The sequence below is a fragment of the Eptatretus burgeri genome, chromosome 16 (genome assembly GCF_056783735.1).
Source record: "Eptatretus burgeri isolate ZD-2024b chromosome 16, Ebu_testis_v1, whole genome shotgun sequence".
NCBI lineage: Eukaryota > Metazoa > Chordata > Myxini > Myxiniformes > Myxinidae > Eptatretus > Eptatretus burgeri.
The window spans coordinates 12,824,259-12,847,214 of record NC_140976.1 but is presented as its reverse complement, the minus strand read 5'-3'; the positions used below and the strand labels follow the sequence as shown (position 1 = coordinate 12,847,214).

At 45.8% G+C, this 22,956-nt stretch overlaps 1 protein-coding gene across 2 annotated transcripts in view; it reads left to right on the top strand.

The window, feature by feature from the left end:
* The first annotated feature begins 5,348 nt into the window (after nucleotides 1-5,348).
* LOC147010539 (eukaryotic translation initiation factor 2 subunit 3) overlaps nucleotides 5,349-22,956 on the top strand; it is a 36,004-nt gene continuing 18,396 nt past the window's right edge. Inside the window, exons 1-6 of one of the 2 annotated variants that reach the window (XM_085860033.1) lie at nucleotides 5,349-5,498; nucleotides 7,527-7,590; nucleotides 7,706-7,833; nucleotides 8,048-8,169; nucleotides 21,789-21,883; nucleotides 22,706-22,864. In XM_085860033.1, the coding sequence (XP_085716159.1) occupies nucleotides 5,421-5,498; nucleotides 7,527-7,590; nucleotides 7,706-7,833; nucleotides 8,048-8,169; nucleotides 21,789-21,883; nucleotides 22,706-22,864 (646 nt within the window). In that variant the 5' untranslated portion in view covers nucleotides 5,349-5,420. Of the gene's footprint in view, nucleotides 5,499-6,034; nucleotides 6,215-7,526; nucleotides 7,591-7,705; nucleotides 7,834-8,047; nucleotides 8,170-21,788; nucleotides 21,884-22,705; nucleotides 22,865-22,956 lie in introns of those variants that run through there. The other variant, XM_085860034.1, reaches the window with a different exon arrangement.

Here is a 22,956-nt window from a genome sequence, read left to right as displayed (position 1 = left end):
ATTCCTACTTACAGACGGGCCCACCGACAGACACACACACACGGATACCCAGAAGGACATGGACCTGTCCCCCTCGTGTGGTTCGGCTGACATGGGTGAACCAGGCCAGCGTTGAGATGCGATGATAGAATCCAGAGCTCCCTTCAGCGCTCGTCCCGGAAACCAAAACTCTCCTCTGTATCCCAAACTGTTGAGAAGGCAGGAGGTTTCTCTGCCACTTCTCCAAGTCTTTGAGTTGAACGTCAAAGCAAGGGCTGATAACTCCACACTCATTCAACCTGCCCGTCAGATTGACCACAACCTTGCCTGCTCGATGGTCATCAACTATCTCAAAAGCTGTCGAGTTCACCGACAGAGAGACGGCGTGCAACCGACTTGCGGTTCTTGTGGAGGAAGGATCTCTCTTCGTCTGATCGCGCCGCAACCTTATTCACCCTTCTCCGGGGGGGGGGAGGGGACGCCTCAGCCCTCCCCACTCTCCCTCACTAGATGGTTTTGGCGCGCAGAATCGCTCGTCACCCTGTAATTGGCCAAAACGAGCGGCAAGTCCGTCGATTGGCCCGGGGGCATGGTGACGTCACGTGGACCGCCTTTCTCACCGTTGCGGGGTCTGATTGGCTGAGCGGCGGCCACCTCACTCGTAGCACGCTGATTGGTCGAGGGCCGCCGCGAGGCTCCTCCTTGAACTCCACCCACCATGGCGTCGGCCAGAGCGAGGTGAAGGTGATGCTGGCGTTGTTGTAGTTGATGTTGGTGGTGTAAAAATAAAAGACAGCCCTGACTATCAAAGTAACTTCGCAGCGCATGTACATTTAATTACCCATTAGACATGGGACGGGGACCCCAACTAAAAAACACATACTTACCGATATAACTGTTCTATAGGACCTGTATGTTGAGTGCTCATGGCTTCCAGATTCGCAACAATGTCTTCCAAAGGCATATTGGTGCATCTTTAAGGTGCACCAGACACACGCTAACGCCTCTTGTTCGACTTCAGCATTGCGACGTTCAGTGTCAAATAGGGTTCGTGATGCATACGCAACAGGCTGGAGATTACCGGTTCCATTTGTTTGCAACAACGCACACCCAATGCCATATGAAGAGCCATCACAACTGAGAACAAGTTCCTTGGATGGGTCGTAATGGACAAGTAACGGCGAGAAGGACAACATGGTTTTATCGGCCTTGAACGCTCTTGTTTGGACAGCTTCCCATTTGCAGACAACGCCTTTCCTGAGGAGAAGATGCAGAGGCTCGACGGTTGTACTAAGTTGAGGCAGGAAATTACCAAAGTCGGTCAACATACCCAGGAATGCACAAAGATCTGAAATGTGTTGTAGCATTGGTGTGTGTGTGTGTGTGTGTGTGTGTGTGTGTGTGTGTGTGTGTGTGTGTGTGTGTGTGTGTGTGTGTGTGTGTGTGTGTGTGTGCGTGCGTGCGTGTGCATGTGTGTGTGTCTCTGACACTCAAGCCGACTGGCAGGGTCTCCAAGCAGCCATCAAACTTACAGACTGGTCTCCTATCGCTACTTTCTCCAACATCAACTCATCCTGGGAATTCTTTCAAAGAAACTTGCTCTCCCTCATGCACAGATTTATCCCCTCTCGTCTTCAGTTGTCCTTCCCTTCCTCCCGCCCTTGGTTCACTGAAGCTTGTGGTGAGGCAGTTGTCATGAAACAACTTGTCTTTGCCTCATGGAAAGCAAATCCAACTGAGGGTAATCTCAGTTCCTTCTATAAACTCAGAACAAGTGTGTATCTACCCTCAGGAGAGACAGAAAACAACATCTTTCTAATCTCAAGTGTGAACTTTCAAACCTCTCTCCCTCCTCAAAATCCTGGTGGCGTCTAATCAAATCTGTTTCTGGTGTATGTTCCTCCTCCATCCCCTCCCTTACCTTAAATGACCGCACTGCTGATACCACATGTGAAAAGGCTGAATGCCTAAACTCGGTGTTTGCATCGAAATCTTGTGTCCAAAACCCATCGCTTTCTTTACCCAACTTACCTAGTCGCACCCAATTGTCCCTGGACACTGTGTCCTTTTCTCCTGACAAGGTGGAGAGCTTGCTGTCAAACCTCGACTCAGATTCTGCAACCGGTCCAGACAGCATCAGCCCACGTGTCCTAAAAACCTGCTCCTCTGCTCTTGCTCACCCTCTCTCTGTTCTTTTCACCCTCTCATTTACTCAAGGTCATCTGACATCTGCTTGGAAATCAGCAAACATCACTGCCTTGCATAAAAAGGTGCAAAGACAGATCCCTGCAACTACCCTTCAACTCCTTTCTCCCCTTTATTGTATTTTATACCTTCACACCTTTCAGACCTTTTAATACTCTGGAGAGCCCTTTGACCATTAGATCCTTATTAGACGTTGTATGACCCTTTAGCCCATTTCAGACAATTCTGACCCTTTTTAGACCTTAAATTACACCTTTTACACCTCCTCTGCCTTTTTCAGACCGTTCAGAGTTCAGACCATTTCGACCCTTTGTTTTTTTGTATATCTTGTCGAGGCTCGTATGAGAGCGAACACACAACGCACAGCAAGGGGGGCATGAGACAAGATGGGCGGGAATGGGAAGGACAAAATAGTGGGGAACAGAAACATTAGATCTGTGGAACAGAGAAGGATGGGACAGGGAACATGGGGAATACAAGATGGACATTACAGGGACTTTCAGGAAGGAAAGCAGGGAATTTGAAGGAGGTGGGTTTGGAGTGGATTAACGGGGGTAGAAAAGATCGAGGATTTGGATGGGGGATGATAGGTTGTGGTGGACAGCTGTTTTGAAAGCCTGGAGGAAATAATAGGATTGAATAGAGTGAGGGAGTTTATTCCAAAGGCGGGAAAAAAAAAGAGGAATGAAAGAGTGAAGGTGAGCACTGATTCGTGATTTTGGTAGTTTTACCAGAAGGGGGTTGTTGGCGGACCTTAAACGCCCTGCAGAAATGTGGTGGAGACAAATCACAGACCGAGCAGGGAGGGTGAGCCTGGAGAGGAGACAGTAGAAGACAAAGATCACCGACCAGCCTGCGGTGAGAGAGTGAGAGACCCAAAGACTCAGCCTCATCACGGGAGATGCCAATGATCCGAAATGCCTTGGTTTCCACAGCGTGGAGCCGAGAAAGGTGGGAGGCAGGAGCACCAGTCCAGAGGGGAGAGCAGTACTCCATCAGGCTGCGGACGAATGCTTTGTTTGTGGTCAGGAGCTCAGGTGGGCTGAGGAAGGACTTTGCACGATGGAGGATTCCCAGTCTGCGACTGGCTTTGGAGGTGAGGTTTGAAATGTGGCTTTCCCAGGAAAGGTCATGGCAGATAGTGAGACCCAGAAGCTTCAAAGAAAGGACTTCTTCCAGAGGATTGTTGAGAAAGTGGATGTGGGAGGGGGGGAGGGTCCAAACTGTCCTTTTTGAGAGACATAGTGAGAGTGTGAAATTTGTCCGGATTGAAAGACATGTTCCATGTGTTGGACCAGTTTTTGATTTTACCCAGTTCTGCAGTGAGCGAAGAAGCTGCTGCTTGCTGGTCTGAGGGATGACCGATGGTACGGCAGAGGGTGGAGTCATCAGCAAAGAAATATAGAGGATTTTCCAGAGAGTCGGAGAGATCATTGATGAAAACCAGAAAAAGAACAGGATCCAGAACGCTGCCTTGAGGAACTCCAGCCTGGACAGGAAGAGGGGATGAAAGAACTCCATTTAGGGCCACACGTTGACTGCGACAGGAGAGGAAATCTGTGAGCCATGAGTGGAGATGGCCTTGGATGCCAGAGGAAGAGAGTTTTATGAGCAGGGCAGGGTGCCAGAACATATTAAAAGCACTTGATATGTCTAGAGATATGGCTTGGATGTCATGTCCGGCATTGAAGACCTCCATCCATTGTTGGGAGAGTGGAAGCAGCATATCCAGGGTAGAGTGACCTGGTCTGAATCCAAATTGATGATCGGAAATCAAGCCATTGGAGAAGAGGAAGGATTTAATGTCTGAAGCGATGATGGATTCCATAACCTTGCTGATGATTGGTCCGTAGTTGCAGGGATCTGTTTTTGCACCTTTTTATGCAGGGCAGTAATGTTTGCTGATTTCCAAGCAGATGGCAGATGACCTTGAGTAAATGAGAGGGTGAATAGAACAGAGAGAGGGTGAGCAAGAGCAGAGGAGCAGGTTTTTAGGACACAGGGGCTGATGCCGTCTGGACCGGTTGCAGAATCTGAGTCGAGGTTTGACAGCAAGCTCTCCACCTTGTCAGGAGAAAAGGACACAGAGTCCAGGGACAGTTGGGTGCGACTGGGTAAAGTGGGTAGAGAAAGTGATGGGTTTTGGACACAAAATTTCGATGCAAACACCAAGTTTAGGCATTCAGCCTTTTCACGTTTGGTATTAGCAGTGAAGCCATTTGAGGTGAGGGAGGGGATGGAGGGGGAACATACACCAGAAACAGATTTGATTAGATGCCACCAGGATTTGGAGGAGGGAGAGAGGTTTGAGATTTCAGGCTTGAGATAAGAAAGATGTTGTTTTCTGTCTCTCCTGAGGGTAGAAACACACTTGTTCCGAGTTTATGGAAGGAACTGAGATTTCCCTCAGTTGGGTTTGCTTTCCATGAGGCAAAAGCAACTTGTTTCAGCACAACTGCCTCACCACAAGCTTCAGTGAACCAAGGGTGGGAGGAAGGGAAGGACAACTGCCTCGAAAACCTTTAACCTTCTCAGACCTTTAACCTTTACCCATTTACAACTAGACCATTGAGACGTTTCGTTTATTTTCCACACAAAACAAAACAACTCTTGGCGAGGGTGTGCAATATCTGCTCTTTGTTGTTCGTATTATTTTACAACGAACCGAAAAACCCCGTCACGGACGGATTCCGTTCCATGAGCCCAATATGACAACCAGTGGCGGCTCTTGTTCGAGCCGGATCCCAGTCGATGTACTCCATGGCCTTTCCTAATGAGGCCTACAAAACGTCCTTGTACACGACATTTTTGGTGTACACTACTCCTTGTGAAGAAGTCCCCTGATTTATTCACGTGTCTACTTTGACGTACAAACACCGTGTCAAAACTTCTCAGGTCACAGTACCGAGAAAAACGTGACGTGACCGCCAGGAGGACAAAATTGGTCCTTCAGTATTAATATAATAGGTGCACCGCCGCCACGTGGGACCGGTCGGAACTGAGGAAAATAATTTTAACGCAACAAAGTCTGGTACCTAGGTGGTGTATAGGTAACCGCTGTTCAGCATGCTTGATCTCTTTTTTCAAACCGAGGTGTGTTTCACCTCTCGGCAGGTGTGTACGTGATTAAATTTATAATGTATCAATTAATTTATTTTTAACCGTCGATTATATTTTGCAATCTCGATGAGTATTCTCCACAGAAGGGGGGAAAAAAAAAAAAAGGTTTCCAGTGAATGGAGATCATGGCGGGTGATGATAGTGTTATTTCCATGGGCCAGCCTCACCTGGCTCGGCAAAATCTGAACACCTTGGTGAGTGCTGCACGTGGTGGTGGTGGTGGTGGTTGTTGTGGATCGTGGGCTCGGCCGACGAGCACTACGTTCGACCTAATCGTAATGAGGGGTTGTTTGGTGATGTGAATAAGGAGGTCGAATCTGTGGAGACCATGGTCCGTGGGGGGTTAATTGTGAAAAGGTTTCGTTAAAAACTGCGGAACCAGTTTAGAGAATATTTGTTTTTCGTTTTTGTCCGCGAATTCCGGTCGGATTTGTGATGAAGAAACGAGGTGCTGGGTGGTCCCGGCCACGTGGTGCGTTGCGTCATGCAAGCAGACTCGGTGAACCTGTGTTTAAAAGCAATTAATTATTTATCTTCTTTCATCCGACTGTATTCCCACGTTCTGGTGGGGTTGGCTGGGGGAAGGTTTTTTTTTTTTTTTCCTCAAGTCTTTCACGAATCGGCTGGCCAGGCCTGCCGTTCGATTAAATAGGTTCGAGCAGAAATTTGTAATTTATTCAGGGTGCCGGTGGATAGGTCACGGAGGACGCCGTGGGGGTCTTGAACGTCCACCGACCAACTATTATGCCGGCCGACGGGGCTTCAACTCAGGACCCCAGGATCCCAAGTCGCCACCCGAACCACCGAGACAACACCAGGCTGCCATCCATGTGAAGGATCATCACGTGATCAACCAATGATTACATGCTTCGAATGTCTTCCATCATGTTTAATACCTCCACCACCGAAGGTGAAGGAGGTTGTGTTTTCACCCCTCTCTGTCTGTCTGTCTGTCTGTCTGTCTGTTTGTCTGTTTGTCTGGGTGCAGGATATCTCAAAAAGTTGCGGACAGATTCGGATGAAACTTGGTGGACATGTTGGGCGTGTCACAAGGACGAATTGATTCGATTTTGGTGAAGATCCTAATCCGGATCTGGATACGAGAATTGTTTAATTTTTTAAGTGATTCTTCACCATTGAGAGATGGGGCCAAAAACGATATCGTACTGTATATCATGATATTTCAACAATGTATTTGGCATGATATGTTCTCATGGATCGGCCATTGGGGGGGCAGAGGTATGTGCTCTCCCGAGTGCCCTTCTAGTTTTTTTATTTATTTTAAAAATCTGCACACGATCGAGGCTCATGGAAGAGCGACTGGTGGGTAGAAAGGTAATGGATTGAAGGTGAAGCCACAAGTGTACAAAAAGGATGGGAGTAACCTGCAATTAAGAGGGTTGGGGTGAGTGACGTTTAATTAGGGTACAAAAGCTCGCTAATCAGGGTGGGTGGATGACATGGTGGTGTACTGCCAATTTGAAATCTGTTAACAAAGAGTAGGCTTGAACAGCTTAAACAAAGTATTGCAGAGTTGAGATGTGCATTAAGCTTGAATCTGGGGATTTTAACTTGCAGGCAGTTATATATTGGGTGGAAGAAGACCTACGTGTTGGGGAGGGTTAGCGGACTGAGAGAGCAGAGGAACCAGTGGAGAGGCGGTTGTAATCGGAGGCCAGCGACCTGTCTGCGATGTGAGAGCAACAGGCCTTGTATTCCAGGCTCATTGCAGGAGATGTCAAAATGTTGACAACTTTGTATTGTACGTGATGTTGGATATCAGCTCATAGAAAAGAGCAGTACTCCACTGAGCTCTGGACAAAGGCCTTGGAAGTTGCAAGTAGTTCTGATTTATTATTAAGGAAAGACTTCGGACGATGGAAGATGCCAGTCTGACGCTGGCTTTGCAGGCCACCTTCGATCGATGTGGTCAACCCAGAAGAGGTCGTGGATGATGTGAGCCGAGACTGTGAAGAGACTGAATCACTTACAGTGGTTGATCGTGGAAATATATTGGGTGGGTTCGTTTGATGATCCTTCCGGAGCGACAGGAAAATAAATGAAACTGTGCACCATTTGGTCAAGTATTGCTTTCTTGGTTGGCTCCAGTATTTTGAAGTGGAGGACGAGAAAGGGTGGTCTTTGCACGCATGTATATCGCTGCCTTAACACATGTGAGGGTGTCCATGTGTACCTGTACTAATTTATTGTACTTCTTGCAGGATATTTTCAAGTTGACACCCTTGTCCCCAGAGGTGATCAGCAGGCAAGCTACCATTAACATCGGTAAGGGCTCGGAAGGCTTTCAACTGATTGGTGTCCCATTTATTTTCCGGACATGGTTCGGTGCAGTGTAACCTGCCACCTCCACATCTTGTCCCGTCTCACTCGTGACCTCAAGGTACTATCGGACACGTGGCACACGGCAAGTCTACGGTTGTGAAGGCCATCTCGGGCGTGCAGACCGTCCGCTTTAAAAACGAGCTTGAGCGTAACATTACCATCAAACTTGGTTATGCCAATGCCAAGGTAAGTTTTCATCCACTTTTGTCTAAGTTGTATTCAGAGTTTATGGAAGTAAATCTTCGTCCAATAAATGTTGCTTGGATTCGATGAAAGGTACAATGCAGTTCAGTTGCGTCGACCTAAACAAAAATACTTGGATTGTGTTGGTATCTCGGGAGTTGAAGATACATGATTGCTGTGTTAACGATTGCTGTGGCTCAATGTGACTTCAACACAGGTGTACAAGTTGGACAATCTCAGCTGCCCAAGGCCTGACTGTTACCGATCCTGTGGCAGTAACACTCCAGATGAGTTCCCCACAGACATTCCCAGCACAAAAGGTTCTTTCAAACTCATGAGGTACCTTCATTGGGCAAATAAATATTTCCTGAAATTAATATAAATTGCTATCAGTCTCCCCCTTGTTATCCCGTTCATTACGCACCGAGAGAAGGGGTGTTGTAATTGTGTTTGTCTGTCCAGACCAGAACCTTTCTCACCCTTTGAACTTTTGTCATCAAATTTTTGACAAACGTTTATTATGAGAACATGGTGAACACTAATTGATAATATGTGACTTTTGAAATGACGTAAGCCGCCCCAGAATGGTCAGTGCGCATAGAAGCCCCGAGCAATAACTGTCTTCAGGACAGGGAACGTATATCGTGCATGCCAGATAAGGATTGTTACCGAAAATGACTCTCAAAGCTTCAAAAAGAAGCCAAAAATACTTGCAAAAGTATCTGTGAGAGAGGGATGTGCTTCTGCACAACAAGACTCGGATAACTTTCTGATCGACTCGTCCAAAAAATTTACATCTTGCAGCTCCGTACTGAAAAAACTCCCAACGATGTGGGTCAGTGCAAGGCCTGGGGATGGGTGCATTCCACCTGACCTCCTCAATCATCCATCAGTGAGTGGACTTTTGAACCTTGTGGGATTACCTCATGTGAACATGGCAGGCTTGGTGATTTATTTAATGGATGTCTCCATTTGGAAAGACTATGCCATGATCACCAAGAATGAGGCATGTTTTTAGATCCTCCTGGAGGATCTCAAAGTCTTACTCACGTTGTTGTTCTTCATCTTCTTCTTGTGGACTTTTTTGTTTCACAGCCTACAGTTTTCATCGAAACTTCCTGAAACTTGGCGTATACGAATATGTAAAAATACCCTGCGCAGACAGTAACCATCTCCGATTTTGAAAATTCCTCCTAGAAAAAAAAGTTATGTCGTGAAAATATCTCCGCTAATCGAAATCGCCGAAGAAATTATCTCCGAAACTAGGCAAGCTTTTTTAATTCTGTTTGTGGGAATCGAACAGGGCATTAGCAGAGATTAATTACCGCACATACGATACATCACTATGACGTCATATCAATTTTTATGACGTCATTCCTATTTTCTTGACATTTTTGTTTCACAACCCAGAGTTTTCATCGGATCTTCGTGAAACTTGCCATGTATATGCAGAAAGTCCACGCACAGGCAGTAACCATCTCCGATTTTGGAAATTCTTCCTTAAAAAAAAGTTGATGTCATAATATCGCGCTAATGAAAATCGCCTAAACCATTATCTCCGAAACTAGGCAAGCTGTTTCAATTTTGTTTGCGGAATCAAGCCGGGCATTAGCACAGATAATTTATCGCAAACCTGATACATCACAATGACATCATATTCGTTTTATGACGTCATCATTAAGAGGACGAGGATCTTGGCTCATTTGAGCTTGTTTTTCTTTTTTTTTAAATAATACACAACATCAAGGCTCGTACAAGCGCTAACATGCAGAACATATAACAAGGGGAGCAGGAGACAAGAGGAATGGGAGAGGGAAGCACAAAACAGTGGGGAATAGACACATGAGGAGGGATGGGTTAGGGTACACTGGGGTAAACAAGATGGACACGATAGTAACTTTCAGGAAGGAAAGCAAGGAATTTGAAGGATGTGGGTTTGGGGTGGATTAATGGGGGTAGAAAAGATCATGGTTTTGGGTGGGTGTAGAAAAGATCATGGTTTTGTATGGGGGAAGATAAGAAATGGTAGTGAACAGCTGCTTTGAAGACGTGGAGGGAAGAATGGGATTGACGAGAGTGTGGGAGTTTGTTCCAAAGGCGGGGAAAAAGAGGAATGAAAGAATGAAGATGAGCAGTGATTTGTGATTTTGGTAGTTCTACCAGAAGGGGATTGCTGACGGACATTGAGCACCCTGTGGAAATACGGGTGGAACAGATCACATACAGAGCGGGGGAGGGGGGTGGGGCAGGGGGTTGGGGGTGAGGCCAGAGAGGAGACGGTAGAAGGCAGAAAGACCACCGACCTGCCCGCAGTGAGGGAGTTCGACACAAAGACTCAGCCTCATCGCAGGAGATACCGATGATCCGAATTGCCTTGGTTTCCACAGCGTGAAGCTGAGAAAGTTGAGTGGTCGGAGCACCAGGCCAGAGGGGAGAGCAGTACTCCATCAAGCTGTGGATGAAAGCTTTGTATGTGGTCAGGAACTCAGGTGTGCCAAGGAAGGACTTTGCATGACGTAGGATGCCCAATCGGCCACTGGCTTTGGAGGCTAGGTTGGAGATGTGGCATTCCCAGGAAAGATGATGGCAGATAGTGAGACCCAGAAGCTTGAATGAAAGGACTTCTTCAAGAGGATTGTTGAGAAAGTAGATTGGGGGGGGGGGTTCCAGATGGTCCTTTTGGAGAGACATTGAGTGTGAGATTTGTCAGGATGAAAGACAAGTTCCACATGCTGGACCAGCTTGTGATTTTATCCAGATCTGCAGAGAGTGAAGAGGCTGGTGCTTGCTGATCTGCGGGACGATAGATGGTACGGCAGAGGTTGGAGTCATCAGCAACAAGATAGAGGATTTTCCAGAGAGTCGGAGAGATCATTGATGAAAACCAGAAAAAGGACAGGGACAAAACGCTGCCTTTATTTGTTTTTTTTTGTTTTTTTTGTATACCTTGTCGAGGCTCGTATGAGAGCTAACACACAACGCACAGCAAGTGGGCATGAGACAAGAGGGGCAGGAGTGGGAGGGACAAAACAGTGGGGAACATACACATTAGGAGATCTGTGGAAGGGAGAGGGATGGGGATGGGACGGGGAACATGGGGAAGAGAAGATGGACATTACAGGGACTTTCAGGAAGGAAAGCAGGGGAATTGAAGGAAGTGGGCTTGGGTGGATTATCGTGGGTAGAATAGATCGAGGATTTGGATGGGGGATGATAAGAGGTGGTGGTGAACAGCTGTTTTGAAAGCCTGGAGGGAAGAATGAGAAAGAATAGAGTGAGGGAGTTTATTCCAAAGGCGGGAAAAAAGAGGAATGAAAGGGTGAAGGTGAGCAGTGATTCGTGATTTTAGTAGTTTAACCAGAAGGGGGTTGTTGGCGGACCTTGAGTGCCCTGTGGAAATGTGGTGGGGACAAATCGCAGAGTGAGAGCAGGGGGGCAAGGCTGGAGAGGAGACGGTAGAAGACAGAAAGACCACCGACCAACCTGCGGTGATTGAGTGAGAGGCCCAAAGACTCAGCCTTGATGAACTCTAACCTGGACAGGAAGAATGGATGAGTGAATTCCATTAAGAGCCACACATTGACTGCAACAGGAGAGGAAGTCTGAGAGCCAAGAGTGGAGGTTGCTTTGGATACCATAGAAGAGAGTTTGGTGAGCAGGGTGTGGTGCCAGACCGTATCGAAAGCACGTGATATGTCTTGGGAGATGGCTCTGATTTCATGTCTGACATTGAGGATTTCCGAAAGGGAGACACCGTATATGGTTTAGTTGCTTCTAAACACTGCTGGGAAGGTCATATCTGCGGTTTGTCGATGCACAGGGTAAGTTTTTAAAATGATGATATTTACGATCAATCATGTTTGGGAGGAGGAGGGAGGGGTGGGAGTTGTATGGGTTGTGACGGCCGTTATAAATATACATCTGTTGTTTGTTTCCGGAGGCACAAGAGAAATTGTACAAAATTTTTGCATGTATTGCTAAAAAGGAGAAGTGCGTGTGTGCGTGCGTGCGTGCGTGCGTGCGTGCGTGCGTGCGTGCGTGCGTGCGTGCGTGTGCGCGTGTGCGCGCGCGCGCTTAACCATATTGAAATTTCCACTCTCGTCGAAATGGTGAAAATTATGTTTAAAAGATTATTTAAATCACAGCTTTCACACGAGCAGAGGCAAATTAAAAGTGCCCGTGCCCGGCAAGAAGAACCGAGTCACTGCAAGCGCACACACACAGCCCCATTAGCATTCGTATGTCATTTTGAAAGTCACGTGTTGGGTCAAAAGGTCAAAGTTAGAGTCGGTATAAATGAGCCGTATTAGCTCATCCACTGATCAGCGTGAGATGGCCGGGTTTTGTAATCACATCTGGATTTCTTTCTTTACCATTTGAGCTTTTGTCATCAAATTTTCAACATCTCCTTATTGGTCAGGTTCCTTGTGCCCATAATTTGACGTTCGTTGGAATTTTTTGGAGAGTAGCTAACCCCAACATTTTTGGAAAGCTTAAACAATACCAAAACAGAAAATCCATGTTTCACATTTTTTTCAATGCATATAATGTGGTCAAATAGGTCGTTTTTGGGTAATAACCCGTTTTTTTTTTAATTTCAGCTCTGAAAATTCAAAATTAATCGCAAGCAAGCAACTGATGATGCATAATTGTTAACTAGAGGACAGTTCTTAATATGGAATACATATATCTGTATTTTGAGCAATGGTTACCATGGAAACGGCTATCATTTTGTCAAATTACCGTTTATTTAATGTATTGCTTTCAAATCTTGAAACAAGTAACGCATGAATATGGTGATCAGTGAAATGTACTTGATGTCAAATATGAGTTTGTAGCCAATTGGCATCACTGTCTCTAATGTCACTCGTCATTTCCATCGTCATTATCACTATCGTGGTCGTGCCGTTCAATGTTTGAGTCCTCGTCATTCTCACACGAAGTGTTGCACATGCAAAGATCAGTGCATGTTAAGTTCTTGGCCCTGCAGGAACATCTCTGTGATGAACATTCTGTCTTGCACTGACACCTTATCATCTCGATAATTGCCTTTGGTGCAGGGAGAATGTCTGTTGTTGTCGCTTTGAGTTGACCACTCATGTCCTTGTAGAAGCCATTCTTTAATGGATCAAGAAATGTTTGCTGAGAAATTGCTGCTTGACCCCAAACGTATGCCTGGATATGTACCCGCATGATATGCTTCCTCAGAGCACCGACTTGGTGGTAACTTGTCATTCTCAACCATGTTCTTACAGAAGAGATGCCACCGAAGTTCAGGGATGCTGGAAATATTGACACCACTTGGACAATAACCTGAACAGATAAATCTTGCTAAAGTTGTGCATAGGTCCTCTGACAGTTCAGCATCCTGACAGAGCACAGCAAAGGCATCTACCATGTCGTAATCGGCCTTCAAGAACCACTTTGCCTTACCATGTCGAGCGAACCGCCCAGTATTATCGGCACTTGTGAATGCGTGGAAGGCTGGCAATGCCTGGGCTCTCTCCTCACCTAGGGCCTTCCAGATTGGCTCGATTTTGACAATGCGAGATGCCATTGAGATAGATGTGTGTCTTGGCAGGAGATGATAGTTTGCTATGGCAAGAACCAGAACATCCGTATCAGGTGAGAATATCGTCAGCTCAATATCTCCCGTGTGTTGCTGTGATGCAGCTATTGCTTCCTAGATCATCAACGTATCGGCCTCCTCATGGTTATTCGCCTCAAATTGGAGACCCCTGTTGCTCGACGTCCACCCAGATGCCGAAACGACTACCACCTTTGTTGAATCGCGGTTGTATGCTAGAGATTTCTCTGCCAAGTACTCTGTCAGATCAGCTTTGGTTTGATCATGGGACAGAAATCGACTCATCGTGATGTGTTTGATTCTGGTATCATCCTTGACCTGATATTGGACTGGTGCCTTTCCTTGACGTCGTTTGTCTCTGGTTGTGCTCTTGAGGGAATCTTGCTTGTATGTATCAAAAACAAGAATTACATGGTCGAAGCCTCTGGTCAGACTCATCACCCTATCATTGAAACATTCACTGAGGTCCTTCACTGTCACGACCATTGCTGGTTTCTTGGTCATTTTCTGGACAACTACCATTCCATCCACGTCTGCGACCTTCATGCTAGTACTGCCATCAATTACAGCATCAGCGGGTGATGGTTCCATGTGTGTGGCATCAAGCTCATCTTCTGGTAAAGACGGTTCCTTATTGGCAAACTTCTCCAAGTTGTGGATGAGCTTAGACTTGTCGGTGCATGACAGTAAGCTACCGTTTGGTGCAAACAGGGCCCTCGGTGTCACAGTGAATTCAAAGTTGCCAATTGCATCCTTCTGGTCAACGTCCCTGCTGAATCTGGAGAGTACCATCAGTCTACCATACAAATCCTTGGTTTCTTTTAGATCTACTATCTTGTCCCTGATCTTGATTGCTAGTGTTGGATTGCCAGACATGTACATTCTGTTCATCTCCTTCTTCACTGGCACCCATAGGCTGACATCACCATTGATCCGTTTTGCAACAAAATCTTCATGGAGATTCTGTCCCGTTTCATCAATGTTCAGTATCTGTGGTACAAATTCTTCTGGCACATAAGCGTGGGTGACCACATTGAAGAGCTGGTTACCCTCAACTCCAAATGGATATTCATGACTAAGTATGGCAGCCTTTTGTCGATCAATTGCATTGTGTTCATGCTTGACGACACTTGGAGACAGGCCATGGTGCTCAGTGATCTCACTTTCCTTCAGACCAAACTGTCCCTTTAACTCACAAGACAGGCGTGACAGTTCAGGTGCAGCCAAGAAAAATCGCTGTCTGGCATTTGCATTATTTGATATGCCAATCAGACCAGAGTGAACCTTCAGCAACCTGTTCAGATGTTCAACAGCGTGGTCTGCTCCGATCGATACAAATGGGATAGTATTCTTGGTGACTGAAATATTGCCTGCTTCGAGCTCCCTCCAGGTCTCTGGATGGCTGGTCTTAAGCACATACATGTCAGATACGTACCTTGGCCAGAGCCGCTTGTACATGATTCTGTCCATGGCAAAAAATATCTTGCTGAGTTCCACTCCAAAAATGCTGTGTCCATGGCAACCAACAGTCAAAATGCAACATTCTATTATCTATCTATAATTCTAGCTGTGTGTGTGTGTGTGTGTGTGTGTGTGTGTGTGTGTGTGTGTGTGTGTGTGTGTGTGTGTGTGTGTGTGTGTGTGTGTGTGTGTGTGTGTGTGTGTGTGTGTGTGTGTGTGTGTGTGTGACCGCTGTTTCTCGACAACCACTGGTCCGATCTAATTGAAACTTGCCAGGTATATTGCTGGGGACCTGAGGATGTGCCTTTTCAAGGTTTGATATTAATCGGACAAGTGCTTCCCAAGTTATGGCCATTTATTTACCAAACCAATGGCAAGACACGTTGTTGCGTGGGCGTGGCCGATGGTGAAGGGAAGCACAGCCGCGTTCCCCATTACGGGTTACAACGTACGGGCTTCCGGAGAGTGATGACTTCGTGTATTCTAATAATTTCTCGATTTCTTATGCGCATTTATAGATAAACACATTGGCCCAAGTTATGATCGTTTTCATATTAGACGGTGTATAAATTTCGGTAACATTAGAGTCCTGGTATGCTCTGAACCAGGGAGTAAATTTTTTTCTCTCTTCTCTTCTCTTTTTGTTTTTCCTTGCCACGACATTGCGAAAAGGTAAAATACGTTGGCGCCAATTGAATAATTGGGTATTAAAAATAAATTGCGAATAATCGAAACTGCGAATAATATTGAACTTCCGGGTCACGCACGTACGGGCATGTGAGAGCGAAGAAACGGCCTGTGTGGTTTATTTGTTTATTTATTTATTTATTTATTTATTATTATTATTATTATTATATTTTTTTTTTTTTACGGGCACGTACTAGTCTTATAAAATCCATTGTTCGCCATTTAACCGTAATCCATCATCAGTTGGTTATTTTGTATTGTTTCAGATTTTTTAAAATTGGAATTCAAAAAAGTGTTTTTCACCCCAAAACGACCTTTCCAAAAGTTGAAAAAATGTGAAACATCATTTTTTTATTTGAATAGATTTTAAACTTCTCAAAAATCTATAGGTTTGCTACTCTCCAAAAAAATCCAACGAAATTACACAAGGAACCTGACTATATTATGAGATGGAGAAAATGTAAATATTTTACATTTTTTTTTTCGTCTTTTTTTGTTTGTTCATCGTGTTCATCAAGTATAGTTCGACTGCAAAGGGATGTGGACGTTCTTTGTAGTTTGAAATGCTTTCTAGTTACCTCTGCCACCGAAGGTGGATGGAGGTTATGTTTTCACTCCTGTCTGTCTGTTTATTTGTTTGTGAACAGGATATTTCAAAAAGTTGTGGACGGATTCTGATGAAACTTGCTTGGTGTGCAGGTTGGGTGCTGTATTTTCCGGTGTATAAACCGCATTTTTTTAATATTTGCAAAAAGAGGGAAAAGTTGGGGGTGCAGTGAATACACAGGTTATAAAAAAATATCAATCTTAAAAACAATCAATGCTGAATTTCAATGATATTCCAAATTAACACTTTTTTATAGCAGTTGTAACTGCCGTTAAGCTCGATTTCGCCGTTTAAAATTTGAAAATCGGTTCAGGTTGAGAGTTTGTACAGCGTTTTTGTTAACTATGTGCGGAACGCCCGGAGACACCCGGAGTTGAGGTGCGTAGCATATATAGAGCCTCTTGGCTCTGAAAATACCATTAAACAGAAAAGAATAATAATAATAACACCTGGTCTCACATCAAAAGAATAATTATTCACAATAGCTCGAGTCTAATAACGGAGCACCCACCTCAAATAAGTTTGCACGCAAACTTGGGTGCATCCGACAATAGGCTGGGGGCGGTCACGTGATCCTCAAAAAGGGCCGCTTTGTACTTCACGAGTGCCTCGGCTTACGTCACCAGATTATGTCACGTATCATCCATTCTATCCACCAAGATATCAAGGTGCCCATTCACCACAGCGTTCAAACTCTCCGTCTGCAGAAGAGTTTGGGAACCGGGAAGCTGGGAGGCGATTCGACATGGACAAGTCCATCATCTGTTGCTGGAGAACAAGCGAGGCAACGATAGAGAAGATGCCAAGGAAGAAGAAGGTGCTGAGGAGAAAGTCAACGAAGTGGCCACAGCTCGAGGTGCGTCTCGTCGCTTGGGTCCAGGAGAAGAGAGCAGAGGGTTACGCCACCTCAACACTTGTTCTCAGCCTGAAGGTGAGGAGCTTAGCTAATGAGGATGACATTGGGGACTTCACGGCCAGCCCGTCGTGAGCCTACAGGGTCATGGCACACCATCAACTGTCGGTTTGACGCCGCACACACATCTCCCAATATCTACCCGATGATGTGGCTGATAAGACGACGCACTTCCAGTCCTTCATCATCAAGCTTCGCCAAGAGCATGAATATCCCCTCAGCAGGATCGGGAATGCTGACCAGACCCCCCCTTACCTTGGACATACCGAGAGGGACCACCATCACAGTGAAGGGGGAGCGCAATGTGACGATCAACACTACTGGTCACGAGAAGGACCGATTCACCTTCATGCTTGCTTCCACCACAGATGGTGGCAAGCTTCCCCTGTGTGTCGTGTTCAAGAGGAAGACACTGCCCAAAGGCAAGTTTCCAGCTGGCGTCATTGTTTAGATGAGGGACTGGTCCAGGACTGGGTGCGCACGGTCTGGAGCAGTACGCTGGATGGTGGTCTCTCCTGATGACAGAGCATGCTTGTCCTGGATGGTTCGGCGGGCCAACACCAATCCAGTCATCATTCCAAGCAGGATGAAATTGCTCCTGCAGTGCCTCGGTGTCCATCAACAAGCCGTTCAAGAACAGGCTACGTCGCGGCAAGTCCGACTCGATAAATGAGTGGGGAGAAGACCTTCACTAAGAGCGGGAGGATGAGAAAGGTCGACCTTCCGATGATCTGCGGCTGGATCGTCAAGGTGTGGGAGGAGATACAGTCGGACATCATCAAGCGAGCGTTTCTGAAATGCAGACATCTCCAGCAACATCAACGGCACAGAGAAAGACATCACTTGGGAAGAGGAGGCTGCAAATGACGGTGACTGCGACAGGGACTTGCTGTACCCTGTTTCGGACAAGGGATTACGTGCCGTCTTCGATGAGGAAAGCATTGACGAGGTTTTCCTCAGGTTCAGCTGAAAAGCTTCATCAAACTCAAACGGCCACTTTCAGGGCCACAAATCCACAAGAAATATGTCTGATACCGCTATGAATCCCTTTTCTTCCTTTTTTATAGTAACAAAAAAAAAATCCTCTTTATAATATAAAAAAAATAAGAAAGAAAAATAAAAACTTCTTGGTATCCTCTCCTCTCTCTCTTCAACTTCTTGAGAATGAGAATAAGATTGTTAGGCAGAATTAAACAGACATGCGAGTATGCATGTTGATAGCTCCATCACTTTGATAACGTACAAACTTATTTAGATCGAGATCAGAAAATAAAATGATCAATATATAATTCATTTATTTTAAGGGTGAAAAACAGAAGTGCGGTTAATACACACCTGTGGTCTATACACCGGAAAATACAACATGTATCATGGAAGAATTGTTTCGGTTTTGGTGAAGATCCGAATTCGGATCTGAGTTTTTCGAGTCATTTTTCACCATTGAGTGACAGGGCTAAAACAATGTATAGCACGATATCTGAAAAAACTTCTGGACGGATTCGAACAAAACTTGGTGGATGAGTTGGTTGGGTGACGAGAACAAGCCGATTTAAATTTTAGTTCAGGTCCGAATCCAGATCCGGCCTATCAGTGGGATACAAAACGTAAACGAATCAGCCTGACGGAGGTATGTGCTCCACCCAGTGATTTCTTCAAGATGATTTCTGTTTTTGATGTGGCTTAATCTTCCTTGAGAAGCCATTCATTGAAAATCCAGGATGTAAAATATAAACCTTTTGCAAACGAATGTTTTAGCTGTGTTTGTACATTTTAACATTGTTTTCACTGGCTTTTTTTTTTCTTTGGGTTTTTTTTTGTGGTTAACTATTGTCAGGTCAGGCCAGATCAGATCTGTGACTTGCTACAGGTATCATGTAAATCTGTACTAACCTGTTTCATGGTCGGGTTGTCGGCGACGAAACCATCTCCCCCACCAGGCTTACTCGTGAAGAGGGTGTCCATATACAAATATTTTTTTATATATATATATATATATATATATATATATATATATATATATATATATATATATATATATATATATATATATATATATATATATATATATATATATATATATATATATATATATATAGACACCCAGCAGGATTGAAAAGAAAACCTATCAAAGGGCAGAGGAGCTCCTTGTGATCCAACAGCCGTTCATATCTGGTGCCCAACTGTCTGCGGATGTCTTCCTGCAGTTGGGTACCTCTCTCTAGGAGTTTGGTGGCAGGATTTGCACTCCGACCACCGTAAAACACTTCATTTCACAAAAAACGCAAAGAAAACTGAAAAGTCACTCTGTTGGAGTACCTTCGGTGCAGTTGCCCTTCACAGGGCAACTTACCGGATGATGGGATTGGGGGCAAAGCCTTCGGGTCCACCATTTTTTGATGATTGGAGGAAAAGCACGGGGTAACCTTGCAAGATCAGATTGCAGTGGTGTGTTGGGGTGGTGCTGAGGTGTCATCCATGAGACGGCGGTCTTCTTGGGTTAACCTGAGGCGGTCCCTTCAAGTGGGTGCTTGGAATGTCCCATCCCTGAGAGAGGATGATCACCTGTCTCTGCTATTATCTGAGCTCCAGCATTTGGACATCAGCATTGCATTGCAGCACTCTCTGAGGATCAAAGACCGGATGGTGGCGAAATAATGGTGGGTGGTTACACCTACTATTGGTCTGGCTGCTCTAATGGTTACCATGACAAGGTGTTAGGGTAGCTGTGTCCAATAAGCTGCCTCCCATGATAATTGAGGTAACACCGGTCAACGAGCATGTTATCATCCTGAGGATTTGTCACTCCTTGGGTGTCAATTCCCTGGTCTCTGCCATGCTCGAGTCTGTGGTTGATCGGTGCCCCAGTTGAGATTATCTTCTCTTCTCTTCTTGGGGGATTTCAATGCATTGACTGGCACTGATGGGGATGGTTATGAAACTTGTGTTGGTCCCCATGGGTCTGGAACTGTGAACCAGAATAGCACTAAGTTCCTTCACTTTGCAAGAAGTCATAGACTTAGGGTGGGTGGTTCATGGTTTCAGCACCCACAGGCTCATCGCTGGACTTGGTATTCCAACTCTGGTGGAGTGGCAAAGGAGATTGACCATGTGCTCGTTGATGGGCGCTGGAGGATGATTCAGAACTGCAGGGTGTACCAGAGTACTCAGTTCCTCAATGCCGACCACAGACTTGTTGTAGCAACTCTGAAGTTGCAGCTTAAATCCAGGAGAATGGTACCATCCCAGCCGAGGCTGGATGTTGGCAAGCTCAGGGATGAGGGGGCAGCTGAGGAGCTTGCGAACAGGCTGAGTGGGGATTTGGGGGGTCTGGGTGTTTTGGTTAATCCTGAAGAGTTGTGAAGTGCTTTCACGATTACCAGCCTATATGTTGCAGGTGGATGTCTTGGAACCCACCCTCGGGCAAAGAAGAACTTTGCCTCACAAGGGACACTGGATACCATTGACCAGAGTCGCAGGGTCAGGCTTAATGGCAGAGCTGAGATGTTCAGGGAATTGATGCATACAACTGTACGTGTACTGATCGTGGATAAGGAGGTCTATGTGCGAGCAATCTGTGAAGGGGTACAGCATCACCTGTGGTCAAGTGATTCTCGTCCTGCTTACAGAGGAATTTATGCATTGCGTTCCTCCAACCCCGTCCCTTGGTTTAGTTCAGTTGGAGCGGAGGGTGGTGAGCTCTTGACAGAGGAGTCCAAAGTGAAGGCTCACTGGGCAGGTTACTTTGAGCGGCTGTACCAGGCTCACCCACCAGTTCTCGAGTTGGATGTCAGGGGTGTAGCCATCCCTATTGCTGGAGGATTCTCCATCTTTTTAGGGTGCCACCAAAATTGATCAATCTGATTTCTGAACTATACTCTGGTACTGAGTGCTGTGAGCTGTGGTGGTTCCATCTCTGACTTATTTCCAATTGCTACTGGAGTTTATCAGGGGTGTTTATTGGCCCCCACAGTTTTCAGCACTTTTATAGACTGGATTCTGGGGAGGATGTCGGAGAGATCAAGTGATTCACTTACCTTGGCAGTGATATTTATGTCTCCGCATGTTGAGCCAGAGATCAAGAGATGTCTTGGTCAGGCCTGCGGGAGTCATGGATTAATTGGATCATGGGGTGTGGCACTGTCAGTACCGATGCAGGATGACAAAAGTCTGAGTGTTTAAGTCCTTGGTACTTTCAGTCTTGCTATACGGATGTGAGACTTGGACTCTGACCAGGGATCTGAGACGGAGACTTAACTCCTTTGGTACGAGATCTCTTCGGAGAATCGTTGGCTATCGCTGGTCAGACTGTGTCCAACGAACGGTTGCTGAGACTCGGATGAGATTTGTTACCTGTATAGTCCGTGAGTATCACCTGCAGCTGTGTGGTCATGTGGCTCGTTTTCCTGACACTGATCCTGCTTACCAGATTCTTTCAGCGAGGGAGCCTCATGAGTGGAGGAGGCCAATGGGCCAATCATGTGCCTCCTGGTTGCACAGGTTGATCGGCATCTCAAGGAGATGTGGATGGGCCAGGCATCTGCCTGGGGGATGGCCAGAAGGAGGCCCCTGGAGTATCGACAGAAAGTGGACGCAACGACGAGCTGCTCCGGCACATGCTCCCATACCTGACCTGACCTTCACTGTCTCTTTTTTTTTTTTTTAATTAAATTTTTTTCCCCCCGCCCTTCGTCATTGTACTCTAGGCACGTATCATTTGTGGATTGTCCTGGTCACGACATCTTGATGGCAACCATGTTGAACGGCGCAGCTGTCATGGATGCAGCACTTCTGCTTATTGGTGAGCCACTGATTGAAGGGTCTGGTGGCAAATTTTCTCTCATTTAGATGAAAGAAATGGTTCAAAATCCAGAAGCAATAATGTAGTCGTCAAAACACCGAAGGGCTGTGTATAATCGCTTGTTATTGCCATTGGTTTTTGACACTCAGGCTTTCAGAATAACAGGGATTTATTTCCGGAGCGTGCTGCCTTGAGTTTCATCGCTTTGGCTGATGTTCGTCATTCCCCAATACTTGTGTTTATGTGTTAACTACTTTTGACATGCTTGGTAGTGAAAAGAGAAAAAGACCTGAAAGAGTAGGAATGAATAAGCCATTAAACTTCAAAGAAGAAGATGATGACTAGGTTAGAGAAATGGTTAGTGCCTCCACTCAGAGTGTGGGAGTTTGTCGGTTTTTAACCCCAGCTGAGTCGTACCAAACACTTTTAAATGATACTTGCTGCTTCTTTGCTTTGCGCTGCTTCCTTGCTTGATGCTCAGTATTTGCAAAGTATAGAATATGGACAATAGCTTAGCAACCATTTCCCAGGTTTGATGGGCCGAATGGCCTCTGCCTGCATTGACCTTCCTTGTCAGGGAACTCGTATAACTCTGTCTACGCTGAATGATGTCGCTTCTTCTTTTGGACACCCCCTGTGTGCGTACACGATGCAGCTTGGCAACAGGAGGTCACCGCCAAAGAGACACTTTCACAGTATAAAAACGGTAGTTGTGTTATGTTAAATGCGCAATCAAAGTGGCACGTTCTGGCAATACACCCTCAGCCTTAACCTCGTGTAAGAGCATCGATCAGAGTGTTCTTGCTTGGTGCGTGCTTGCAGCGGGAAACGAGTCCTGTCCCCAGCCGCAGACGTCTGAGCACCTGGCAGCCATCGAGATCATGAAACTAAAGCACATCCTCATCCTGCAAAATAAGATCGACTTGGTGAAGGAGAGCCAGGCACGTGAGCAGTATGAGCAGATCCTCAAGTTTGTACAAGGTGAGCTAGCAGGTATCATAATTCTGGGTGATTTATACTTGTTATTGTTTTTTTTTTCCAGTAGCGTGAAGAAATAGCATGTTCATTCGTAT